The sequence below is a fragment of the Thamnophis elegans genome, chromosome 9 (assembly GCF_009769535.1).
Source record: "Thamnophis elegans isolate rThaEle1 chromosome 9, rThaEle1.pri, whole genome shotgun sequence".
Taxonomy (NCBI): domain Eukaryota; kingdom Metazoa; phylum Chordata; class Lepidosauria; order Squamata; family Colubridae; genus Thamnophis; species Thamnophis elegans.
Window position 1 is genome coordinate 73,197,981 of NC_045549.1, and position 12,982 is coordinate 73,210,962.

The 12,982-nt window shown below is 46.7% G+C and overlaps 1 protein-coding gene across 1 annotated transcript in view; it reads right to left on the reverse strand.

The window, feature by feature from the left end:
- RFC1 (replication factor C subunit 1) overlaps positions 1 to 12,982 on the reverse strand; it is a 38,716-nt gene that overhangs the window by 8,600 nt on the left and 17,134 nt on the right. Inside the window, exons 7-17 of the mRNA XM_032224221.1 lie at positions 11,464 to 11,541; positions 10,641 to 10,707; positions 9,878 to 10,191; positions 8,160 to 8,270; positions 7,161 to 7,340; positions 6,106 to 6,210; positions 4,683 to 5,085; positions 3,722 to 3,831; positions 2,301 to 2,415; positions 1,939 to 2,027; positions 1,018 to 1,155 (exon numbers count right to left, since the gene is read on the reverse strand). Coding sequence (XP_032080112.1) covers positions 1,018 to 1,155; positions 1,939 to 2,027; positions 2,301 to 2,415; positions 3,722 to 3,831; positions 4,683 to 5,085; positions 6,106 to 6,210; positions 7,161 to 7,340; positions 8,160 to 8,270; positions 9,878 to 10,191; positions 10,641 to 10,707; positions 11,464 to 11,541 — 1,710 coding nt within the window. The remainder of the gene's footprint in view (positions 1 to 1,017; positions 1,156 to 1,938; positions 2,028 to 2,300; positions 2,416 to 3,721; positions 3,832 to 4,682; positions 5,086 to 6,105; positions 6,211 to 7,160; positions 7,341 to 8,159; positions 8,271 to 9,877; positions 10,192 to 10,640; positions 10,708 to 11,463; positions 11,542 to 12,982) is intronic.

The following is a 12,982-nucleotide window of genomic DNA, read 5'->3' on the forward strand; positions in this document are numbered from 1 at the left end:
ATCTGTCTAAATCCCCAACTGTCTAAGGGTGTAACGCAGAGTTCAGGGAAAAGTTGCCAAAAATAATAATAATAAGGAGCAAGTTCCGCTTCCTGCCCTAACAACTAACTTTTTATTACAGGTAGTCCTCGACTTACAACAGTTTATTTAGTGACCATTCGCAAGTTACAACGGCACTGAAAAAGGGATTCATGGCCATTTTCCACACTCGCAACCGTTGCAGAATCTCAATGGTCAGGTGATTTCCATTCGGGTGCTTGGCCAAAGGCTCACCTTTATGACCGTTGCAGTGTCCTGGGGTCCTTGGGATCCCCTTTTGCGACCTTCTGGCAAAAGTCCACGGGGAGGACAGATTCACTTAATAACCGTCGTGTGACTAGCTTAGCTGCAGCGATTCAGTTAACAAATCTGGCAAGAAAGAGCGCCCAACGCTTGGCCACAGAAATTTTGGGCTCCACTGTGGTCATAAGTCGAGGACTAACCTCTATTCTTATTTCTTCTCCTTGATTGGATAACTTCAAATTGCGGTTAAGAACGTGACTTCAGATTGTGCCTATAGAAAAACAGCCCATTGGGGAACAAATCCAAAAGGCTCCAACTTGGTTTAGCTCTAGTCACAATTTCCACAAGCTTTATTAAAGGCGTTATAAACCACCTTTTAGATTCATTGTCAAAGACGGCGCGTCTATTCAGCGCGCCAACATGTGCCTGGCCCACCCCTTAAAGCGAACCCTACAAATGAATCAACGAATATAGCTGGAAATAAAAACCATATTTGTAAGGATGACAGAGCAGCCAACGTTCCAAGCAGAACATTCTACAATGTGGGTCACCACTCAACAGACGACGGGAAAGGAGCCAAAAATCGTGAATGAGTTTTCTTCCAGGGGCCATTAGCTTCTACTGCTCAATGAATCACCCCCCACCCCCCACCCCTTCTAAAAGAAAATAGCCCCCCACTCCACTCCCCACGTACAAGAAGAGACCGAAAATGAGCCCCTGGGGAGGATTCTTTACCTTGATCTGTTCCACCCTCGGCCTCGGGACACGGAGGTCAAAACAATAGTGGACCAGAGAACGGATCTTGGGATGGTTCCGATCGTTACACATGCAAATGATTGGAATTTTTGTGTGCTTAATAAGGTCAATTAGCTCCTGCAAAAAAAAAGGTGGGATACGATGAACTTCAGAAGTAAAGGTAAAGGTTCCTCTCGCACATATGTGCTAGTCGTTCCCGACTCTAGGGGGCGGTGGTCATCTCCGTTTCAAGGCCAAAGAGCCAGCACTGTCCGAAGACGTCTCTGTGGTCATGTGGCCGGCATGACTCAACGCCAAAGGTGCACGAAACGCTGTTCCCTTCCCACCAAAGGTGGTTCCTATTTGTCTACTTGCATTTCTTATGTGCTTTCAAACTGCTAAGTTGGCAGAAGCTGGGACAAGTAACGGGAGCTCCCGCTGTTATGCGGCTCTAGGGATTCGAACCACTGTACTGCCAACCTTTCTGATTGACAAGCTCATAGCCACTAAGCCACTGCGTCCAGAACCACTGTAGTAAGTACTCAACAGACTGGTCCGCATTGAATAGAATCCAAATTCTGTCACAAAATTAAGATTCCCAGATTTTTTATAAACAGGTAAATTGAAGCAAGCTAGATATATGTATATGTGTATGTGTATGTGTGTGTATGTATGTATGTATGTATGTATGTGTGTGTGTGTGTCTATCTATCTATCTATCTATCTATCTATCTATCTATCTATCATCTATCTATCTATCTATCTATCTATCTATCTATCTATCTATCTAATCTTTTCTGAGGTTTTCGCAGGTGTTAGTATGTAGGTCTTTGGTTATTCGGGTTTTCTCCCGCGTAAAATTGGAGACACATATATAAAATATAAACATTCCTTTACACGCCGGGTTCGTGCGTTCCTTACCTGTATCCCGCCTCTGTCTTCATTGCCAGCCATCCCATCCACCTCGTCCATGAGGAGGACGTGTTTTGCGCTGACGGAACGTGACGCCCCTAAGGATGGAGGAGGGGGAAACAGGAAGAAATGGCGTGGAAATCGGATTACCGACCAAGGACGCAGCTGGAGAACTGCTGCTGCGGTTTAATGCAGAATTACCACGCGCGGGGTTGGAGCAGCAGTTCTGTCAACGAGGAAGTGTTTGCGGTCTTATGCGCTTGGCGGCCGTTTAATCCTGAACAGGGACTCCGCCCCCCCCACGCCCCCATTTAGATCTCCCAACTTTTAACCAAAAGCAAAACCCCGCAGGGACACAGCGAGGGAGATACCTGAGCAGAATCCTTTGATGCTGGTGTTATTCAGAGATTCGGCCACCACCTCTTTCAGGCTGTTCTTGCTGCGAGTGTCGCTCGCGTTCAACTCCACGTAACTCAAACCGAGTTCCTGATTTCGGGAAACAATGACGGCAACAGCGTTGGGAGAGGACATTAAATCACAGCTTTGGCGACAGGCTAATTTTTACAAGCAGACAAGAGTCCGATCCACCTAGGGGTGGGATATGGCCGGTTCGGACCAGTTCAGGCAAACCGGATGCTAATTTTACAACTGGTTCGCCGAACTGGTGCTGGGACGCGCCCACACCTCCCCAGAATCTCCACACAGCCCGTTTTGGATGCCAGGTAAGTGTAGGGCCCGCATGGAGGCTCTGGGAGGGCGAAAAACAGGCCTCCTGGAAGTCCGGAAACGGGCGTGCTTCTAGCTTCCCAATGGCCTGGGGGGAGGCCATTTTCGCCCTGCCGGAGGGTGGATATAAGCCTCCGGAGACTGGGAGGGTGAAAGCGCCCCCACCCCCGTGGTGGTGCAGGAGGCCAAATAGGTCACGCCCACCATGGCCACGCCCACTCAGCAACTGGACAGAGAACCGGTTGCTAAAATATTTGAATCCCACCCCTGGATCCACCTCTTTGGCACGTCACTCATTTCAGATTAGCAATGGAAAACTGGATTAAAGTCATTTGGATTACAGGAAACAATTTCAAATTAAGCCACCAGTATTGTGTCGGTGGAGAGACACCAAGGCAGTGTGATGCAACACTTGAAGCCTTCATCTTGGTTTCATGATTGCCACAAGTAAGCACACTTAATCTGATGTCCAGACCCAGATGCTAATTTCTAAAATAATCCCGTAATCTCAGTTAAGATTTGCAAGACAATTTGGAGCCCTACAGGAGAGGGAAACCAAGAGATCAGGTAGACAACCTTTTAACGGTTGAAAAGCCGTGATGGAGACATTATACAGGTAGTCCTTGATTTACAACAGTTCATTTAGTGACCGTTGAAAGTTACAATGGCACTAAAAATGTGATTTATGACAGTTTTTCACATTTACGACCATTGCAGCATCCCCATGGTGACATAATCAAAATTCAGGCGCTTGGCACCTGCTTCGTATTATGACGGTTGCAGCTCCATGGGGTCATGTGATCCCCTTTTGTGACCTTCTGCCCAGCAAAGTCAATGGGGAAGCCAGATTCACTTAACAACCCTGTTACTCACTTAACAAATGCAAGGATTCGCTTAACAACGGTGGCAAGGAAGGTCGGAAAATGGGGCAAAACATTTCTTAACAGATGGTTGTTCACTGTTCATCCGCGTCCCCCCAAAAAGGAAGCCCCATTTCATGCAGATCAGATCTGTCACCTCTTCCCCTGGCAAAAAAAAACCCCACCTGTGTGAAAACCCAACTCACCTGACAAACTAAAGATGCCGTTGTGGTTTTGCCTATTCCCGGGGGTCCGGAAAGCAAAGCTGCTTTGGAATTAGCGCCATCGTCTTTGCTTCCAAACTTACTGGATTTGACTGCGGAGAAAATGGAAGGAATGTTTTAGCCGGTTATGGGACACTGTGACGACGACAGGCGAAACCCAGTGTCTTCATCCAATAAAATAACTCCGATTGCATAGCCACCGGAACAACTACCACAGCCTCGGGAACATGCCATTCAAGAGACATCGGCTTGATAAATACAGCAAGGAAGGAGCTTGGCAGATGTGGCTAGATACCCAGTTGAGAAAATGCTGCAGTTGTGAAGAGGGTTCCTTTTGTGCGTTCCTGTTACAAGTTTGCCACCAAGCCGAAACAAAGATTAATAATTATTAACAGGCTGTGCATGGATATCTGGGCTTGGCATTTTTAAGGACTTTTCGGCAAACCTGGAAACAGTGACTCAAACGATTGATGGAATTAAACATGAATGTCTTAAAGATAATGGTAATGGTTCCCCTCGCATTTATGTGCTAGTCGTTCCCGACTCTAGGGGGCGGTGGTCATCTCCGTTTCAAAGCCGAAGAGCCAGTGCTGTCTGAAAACATCTCCGTGGTCATGTGGCTGGCATGACTCAACTCCCGAAGGCGCACGGAACGCTGTTCCCTTCCCACCAAAGGTGGTCCCTATTTTTCTCCTTGCATTTTTACCTGCTTTCGAACTGCTAGGTTGGCAGAAGCTGGGACAAGTCACGGGAGCTCACTCAGTTACGCGGTGCTAGGGATTCGAACCGCCAAACTGCTGACCTTTCGATTGACAAACTCAGCGTCTTAGCCACTGAGCCATCGCATCCCTTTTTTTCTGTAACTTTGAACGTTCGCTAAACAAACTGTTGTAAGTCGAGGACTACGACAAAAAGAGATTGGGTGCCAAAAAAATACCATTACCCTGTTTGTCTTCCAAAGAATTCTTCTGCCAGTTTTTAAGCCAACGCAAGAGTTTATTAGCGCAGCTCTGCTCGCCTTGTTGCCCGATGATGCTTTTGAGGGAGGTGGGCTTGTATTTGTCCACCCACAACAACACTTCCCCTCCGTTTTTATTCGTTTCGCGAGCTGAGCTCTGTTTTTCTTTGGGAACTTGCTTCTCCTCCTCCTCCTCCTCGTCCTCCAGGAAGTCCAGCCCTCTCCTTACCGCCCCGGCTTCCTGTTTGACGGATTTAAAAGGCTCCGTGTTTTCCGCAAGGAAGGTTTTCTTTCGGGAATCGGAGTTCAGCTTCGCGGGGCTTGGTTTCCTTTTGTGGGTTTGCGTTACCGGGGATGTTTTTTCCACCTTGGACTTTGTTCTCTTCGCCTTCAAAAAAAGAAAAGGAAAACCAGACGCCGTAAACCATGGAATGCAACAGTTCCGACTCATAGATAGGATGAGTGCCCTTTTTAGTGCTGGGCATAAACCCAATTATTGCAGTCCAATAAAGCCAATCGTAGAATTCTTTGGGAGCCGACTAGGGGGTTCACTCCATTATATTATACATGCCAAGCCAAGGAAATTCTTCTCATTTCTTTTGGCAACTACCAGATTTATTCTGGTTCATAATGGTGTAGTTCAGATGTCGGTGAACTTAAACACTCAAAGAGCGACAAAAGTCCTAACTGGAAGCCCCCCGTTATATACCGGAGCCAACCGGAAGTCCGGTTCCCCCACCATAGCGCCTCCTCCTAGCACGGCGTTCTTTTTCCTCTACCTGTCTTAACCGAAAGCCTTATCAATTATGGAACTGACTAGCAGCAGGAGTCGCAGCAGAGGGATGAAAGAGCCACATGCGGCTCCAGAGCCACAGGTTGCTGACCCCTGGTTTAGTTTATAGAGGAGGATAGTTATTGTTCTCGACACACCAGAGAGGCTATTAACACAGGGGCAGCCAATCTTGGCCACTTGAAGACCTGTGGACTTCAACTCCCAAAGAAATCAATCAATCAATCAATCAATCAATCTATCATCTATCCTCTCTCTCTCTGTCTCTCTCTCTCTCTCTCTCTCTCTCTCTCCCCCTCTCAATTCAATTCTGGGAGTTGTGCCAGAGGTGGCATGGAGCACCCTCTCTGTGGGCATGCGAGCTATTGCCCAGTTCAGCTCTATCGTGCACGCATGCGCCTACTGATGGCCAGCTGGTCTTCAGGTCCCTGCCATGCACGCGTGGGGTGTGGGGCGCATTGCATTTTGCGGGTTCGGGGGCATGGACGCATTTGCGCTCAAACACAAGCGCTTTGGGCACTCGGTCTGGAAAAGGTTAGCTATCACTTCTCTAGCAGAATTGTGGGGATGGTTGGAAGTAGGAACGTCGAGCCGGGACTCACTCCAAGGGGTACCAACCTCTGTCTCAGCTGCTATTTCATACTTGGACTTCCTGCCGGGCGTATTTCGTATCAGGTCGAACAAGCCATCTTCATCGATAACTTTCGTCCCTAGAGCCGATGCCTGTCAGCAAAATCAGATTGAGGTTAAGTCGTATTTTTACAGTAGCTTCTGCGTCAAAACATTTGGAAAAACAAATAGGGGGAGGTCAACCTCTTCTCCAAAGCACCAGCAGGCAGCCCCACAGGTGCTTTTTCAACAGGCAACTGGACTTTCTAGCTTTTCTTTGAAGAGGTTTCGCTTCTCAACTAAGAAGCTTCTTCAGCTCTGACTGGGTGGTGGGTTACGGAAGGATTGATGCTCCTTGCAGACAGCTGGAAGTTTGCATTCATTTCGAGACCGTTGAGGCCATTTGGGGGTTTATCCAGGCAAGGCCTCCCTGATTTTCTAAAAGGATGAAAAGGACCAGTTGTGTGCAATGAATATAAATCCTTCCACTCCCCACCAACCAGTCAGAGTGGAAGAAGCTTCTTGGATGAGAAGCGAAACGTCTTCAGAGAAAAACCAGAAAGTCCAGTTGTCTCTTGGAAAAGCACTTTTGGGACAACCGTGACCCGGATGACGGAGAATCTCTATAGATGCCAGAAGGCAGAAGAAGAAGCGATGGATAGAAACTCACCAAGGAGAGGAACCACCTAGAACTACGGAGGAATTTCCCGACAGTGAGAAGCATTAACCAGTGGAAGGTGGATCTATGAGCCAGTGCTTTGCCTCCAGAGGTTGTGGGTGCTCCATCACTGGAGGTTTTTAAGAAGAGACCAGAGAGCTGTTTGTCTGAAATGACGTAGGGTCTCCTGCCTGAGCAGGAGCGGGTTGGACTAGAAGTCCTCTAAGATCCCTTCCAACCCTTACAGAAAGGAAGGAGATCTCCTAGTTGTACAAGCAAAACGTCTCCGCAGCCAAAGAAGTTCTACTGAACTGTCCCAGCAGGTGGTGATGTGGTCAGAGGGCACTCACTAGGCTCATGGAGGGACCCCCGCCCAACACGATGTCTGCGTATCGCAATTACTTGCCTTTTCACACTTGGACATGCCACAGTCACGCCCTTTCACGAGGTAATTGGTCTTCTTGCTGATGTTTCCGGTGACTTTACCCCCGTAGCGCTCAATCAGGGACTTGGCCTCGTCCCGTTCAATCGATTCAAAGATTCCGGTAATCACAAACGTCATGCCTTCCAAGCAATTTTCACCACCCTAAAATAACAACAACAGCAACAATAATATGGTAAAGTCCAAGAATTTTACAAGATACATCCACAAATTGCAGCTTCTTGCAATAACACCAGTGGAACTGCAAAAAACTGCCCTACTCGGAACATCGTATATTTTAAGAAGGTCCTTGGTTGATACCTAGGACGCTGGCAGCAACCCGTATCAACCACTAGCACCAGTCAATGGTATTTGTAATGCATTTTTGAATGTTCAGTTGGCTGAATTTCATGTTTAATGAATAAAGTAGAATAATAAGAAGGTGGTAAAGGTAAAGGTTCCTCTCACATATGCATGCTAGTCATTCCTGACTCTAGGGGGCAGTGCTCATCTCCATTTCAAAGCCGAAGAGCCAGCGCTGTCCAAAGACGTCTCCGTAGTCATGTGGCTGGCATGACTCAACGCCGAAGGCGCACGGAACGCTGTTCCCTTCCCACCAAAGGTGGCTCCTATTTTTCTACTTGCATTTCTTACGTGCTTTCGAGCTGCTAGGTTGGCAGAAGCTGGGACAAGTCATGGGAGCTCACTTGATTACGCAGCGCTAGGGATTCAAACTGCCGACCTTTTTGATCGACAAGCTCAGCATCTTAGCCACTGAGTCCCTCATAATAATAATAATGATGATGATAACACCAGAGGCAAATAAATAAATAAACAATACCAAAGGGGGGAAAAAGTGGGGGGGAAGGGAAGACCAGAAGGCTTAAATTGTGGGGTCAACCGGTCACAAAGCCTAGAGAGGTATCTGAGAATATTATTCAAAGGAAGAATTGCCTTCTTGGCTCGATTTTTTAAAAGACTCACTTGTGGTATTTCTTTTGAGCCGAGGGCCTTCGGACCTTCTCGATTGAGGAAGCTTCTGTAGGCCGTGTAATTGGTCCGCTTCTTTTCAGCAGAATCCTCGGGACTGACGGACTTCAAAAGAAAAAGAAAAAAACAGAATCCAGTGTGTATGTGATATTTTTTCAAATTCTCCTTGGGTCAATCTTGGCAAAGGAGGTTGCGTTCATAAGGAAACAAAAAATGTCCATTTCTGGACTTTTAAGAGGTTGGGGAGAGACTCTCCAACTTCTACATTCAACACTCCACCACCCCGAAGTGTTCACACCAGGGATGTCCATCTTTGGCAATGTTAAGACTTGTGGACATCAACTTCCAGAATCCTGGTTGTTGAAGTCCACAGGTCTTAAAAGTTGCCAAGACTGGACACCCCTCGGTTACACAAAAAGAGACCGACTGACTCAATGTGCTTGTTCACCTGCAGCAGTTACTAAATTTGAGCATTTACTGTTCTTATACTGAGTCTTTATTGATTAGCCCTTCGGCCGTATCAAAGTACGGTTCTTATATGGCCATGATGGCGAACCTGTGGCAGGAAGAGCTCTCTCTGCGGGCACACGAGCCGTTGCCCCAGCTCAGCTCCACCGCGCATGTGTGCATGCCTCCTGCCAGCCAGCTGATTTTCAGGTCTCGGCCACACATGTGCCTTCCTCCCAAGTCAACCCCTGTTGTTTAGCTGTTCCCTTCGTCTGACAACTCTGCACATGCGCACACTGGGAACAGGCTCCAGCTGTTCTTCTGCCTCACTGATCTCCGACTCCGAAGGCAGCTGATAACTGTCAGACGGCTCTGGCCCCCTCTCTGCCTCCGACACAGAGCCCTCATCAGAGCCTTCCCCAGACTCCAGGACTGGCCCATCTTCCTCCCCAACCTCCCCACTGTCCGAATCTGCTGCCAGCTCCACTGGTGGGCCACAACACATTTGCTGATAATCCATATAACAGTGATGGCTAACCTTTTTCCCATCGCGTGCCAAAAGCGGGGGGAGCATAGGGGGGGTCGTGCACGGGCGTGCCCACACCCATAATTCTATGTGTGTGATCCTCCGTGACCCTCACTTCCAGTTTGCCCATAGGGCCATTTTTCACCCTCTGGAGGCTTCAGGAGGCTTCCCTGAAGCCTCCGGAGGGAGAAAAACTGCCAAAAATGAAGGCCAATGTCAGCTGGCGCACACTGGAGCTGACTAGGGCAATGCCTCGCATGCCCTAACAAATGGCTATGCGTGCCACCTGTGCCAGGCTTGCCAAAGGTTCGCCATCCCGGAGCTACGACATGAATGCAAGGGAAGTGCAGTTGTTGTCGTTCAGGGTCGTCTTTCTCTGGTGGCAAAACCTATGAAAAGGTTTTAAACCTATCGCTCTGTTTCTTTCAGTTCCACGGACAGCCATGGAAGTCACGTTTGAACTGTGGGGTCCTTGGTGCTCCCAGAGCTCGGTCCTTTTCTTGCAAACATTTCATTACCAAACTAGGCACCATCATCAGTACTAGGAGCGAGTGTATATAATAATAATAAAAAACACACCAAATCCCTCCTTTCTCACACTGATGAGGTTACCTAATTGGGTCATAAAACGTCTGCCAAAAAACCCGCAATCACACACACACACACCACCACAAGCTCAGAGCACAAAGGAGCTCGTAGACATTCAAAAGTCTTTCCTCGGGGTGTTTCTCCGACTTACCTTGGATTGTTCGGGAGAAACCTTTGTGGGTGTCTTGGTTTTGGGTGAAATGTTTTTTCCTGCTGGAGTCACAGTTCCTTTCCTGAGGTTCTCTCCTCTCGAGGCCCCATTTTCGATTTTGACAGCCTCTGCTTTCTGCTTGGGAGGAGTTAACCTGGAGGAAGCCTTGGATGAGCCCCTTTTATTCCCCCAATCCACCTCCTCCTTTGTAGCGGAAGATTCTGGGTGGAGGCTTGACACCCTGACACTTTCGGAATGAAGCTGATCCTTTGCGGAATAAGGTTGAGAATCTAAGGCAGAAGCGGTAGGTTTCCCTATGGAGAGAAAGACAGTTTTAAGGATAAGTAAAGGTGACACAGAATCTAAGATAAAGGTAAAGGTTCCCCTCGAACATATGTGCTAGTCGTTCCTGACTCTAGGGGGCAGTGCTTATCTCCCTTTCAAAGCCGAAGAGCCAGCGCTGTCTGAAGACGTCTCCATTCATGTGGCTGGCATGACTAAACGCCAAAGGCGCACGGAACGCTGTTCCCTTCCCACCAAAGGTGGTTCTTATTTTTCTACTTGCACTTTTTACATGCTTTCGAACTGCTAGGTTGGCAGAAGCTGGGACAAGTCATGGGAGCTCATTCAGTTACGCAGCACTAGGGATTGGAACCGCCGAACTGCTGACCTTTCTAATCGACAAGCACAGTGTCTTATCCACTGAGCCACCGCGTCCCTTTACAGAACCTAACGAAGCCTTAAAAAAAAAAAAAGCAATTACCTTTGTGAGCCTGTTTAGTTTTTTCTGCTTCACCCGATTTTGACTGCTGAAATTCTTCTTTTCGAGGCTACAATAAGAAACAGACATTGTGTCTTGATTTTGCTTTAGTATCACTGGGATGAAGTTATTATTGGCAACAATTTCAGAACAGTTCTACAAGGAGGCCAGCCAACTGGTATTTCCCCCAAACCATTCAACATTCAATTTGTCCCACTGGTTTCCCTCGTATTAAGCAGATCCACAACAAGTAATGGGATTTAATCCGGAGTCTGGGGACCAGGCCAGACACCAAACCCCTTTGCTCAGCAGACAAATTGGTGGGATGAAGCAATTCAGCCGAAGGAGAAGATAGCCTTTAAACTTCACTCATCGCATGTCAAACATCAGTTAAGAATATACGGCAATCAAGATTAGAAAACCATTTACTTTATAAAGCAACTAGCTGATAAGCTGGCATTGCCCAGGTATTTATTTATAGGGAAAAAATGTCCGGACCAAATGTAATTTCTAATATTGGATTTTCCCCCTTACCAGAGGGAGCCCCCTTGTGGAGTACTGTGAAGCTGTTATCATGGCAACTCCACTGTGCTGTACAGTAGAAGCCATTTTAAGGCACAACAGGCTGCATTTTAACAGAATACACACCCCGATCTCTTATCCCCCACAGTATTTTTCTCCAGAGAGTAAGTCATCTGTGTACCAAGTTTGGTTGAAATTGCTCCAGGTGTTCCAGAGTTATGCTGGAACACACACACACGGACAGAGAGAGAGTGTGATATATGTATGTATGTATGTGTCTATATAGATATAATTTCTCACTTACCTTTTTCTTTCTGGGCGTTTCATCCAACATAGCCAACGTTTGTGCAAATTCTTCGTCTTCGTGCAATTGTCTTTCCCGCTGCAAAGAGTGCAAAATGTATGTGAAATTGCCCGTTTCAACCCACTGCTGGAGAGAAAAAGGAGGCCGACTCTGTCTGCCTCTCTCCTTACTCTGGAATACTGGGGGGGGAGGGGGGGAAATCTCAGCATGCCCCAAAGATTTCTGGGAAACACGTCACAGAAAGTGAGGGCTTGTGGGGCTCATTGGGAAACTATTGGGAAAAGAACACCTCCCCCCCACCCAATCTCATTTAATTCAATGGGCTAGAGCAGGAGTCTCCAGACTTGGCAATGTCAATACCTGTGGACTTCAACTCCCAGAATTCTTCATTCAGCCAAGCTGGGCTGGGGAATTCTGGGACTTGAAGTCCAGAAGTCTTAAAGTTGCCAAGGTTGGGGACTCCTGGGCTAAGAGTGGGCGACGATGGCCCTTTTTCTGACATGTGGTCTTCAGCTCCCACCCAGCCAGGACCTTCAACAACGTTCAACAAGTTCCTGTTTGGCTCAGGAATTCTGGGAATTGAAGTCCAGAGCTATATTTATATAGACACTAGGTGGAGAAAGATACACCATCTTATTTGGAATCAGAGATTTAAGTTTAGTGGCGTTGGAAGAAATTGGGGTATGGAAGGAAGACCAAGCACCCTTCATAGACATGAATAAACACAACACAATTCTGAAACTCAATTATTTCCTGGTGCAAATACAAAACCAGATCTGATTTTCAATGATTCAGTTGAACACAGGGAGAAAAAATGAGTCAATTTTTTCTTCATTGTGCTTCGACACAATACAACATCCTGTTATTATCTTCTATTTTTTAAGAAAACTAACCTGTTTTCTCCAAGTAGCACTGGGAACATTACCCAAATCTAATCTTCAGCCAAGTATAACCTCAAAACTTGCCTCCCCACACAAGTCTGATATATAACATTATTAGCGAAAATCCCACAGGCTCTATTTTTATATCGTAAGCAGGTTGTTATTCAGCTAAATAGATAACGTTCATATTTCTTATTTTAGTAGTAAATTGAAGCCAGGCTAACAGTAATTGTAGAAAACAGATAAAGAAATATACACACAGACACATCTCTCTCTCTTTCTCCCTCTCAAACACACCTACCCAGACATTTAAACTCTCCAAATTAACACAACTCTGCAAGCATTTTAATTCTGAAATGCATATAGAATATTTATTTTCCTTGTGTGCTATAACTTTTTTTAAAATTGCATGCCTATGAAAAATTGAAGCTGTATTGCAACAACCTTCTTCCCCGCTAGCCAATTGGATTGAAAAGAATAGCCATGTGAAAATAAAATAATACATTACGATAATATGAAACCGGGAAAACGGATTTACAAAAAATAAAATCACTTCATCCTTAGGAGGTAATGATCACCTCTGACCCAAAAATGACTCCTACTAACCGCCAAGCAAAAGTTTCATATTTTACCACCTC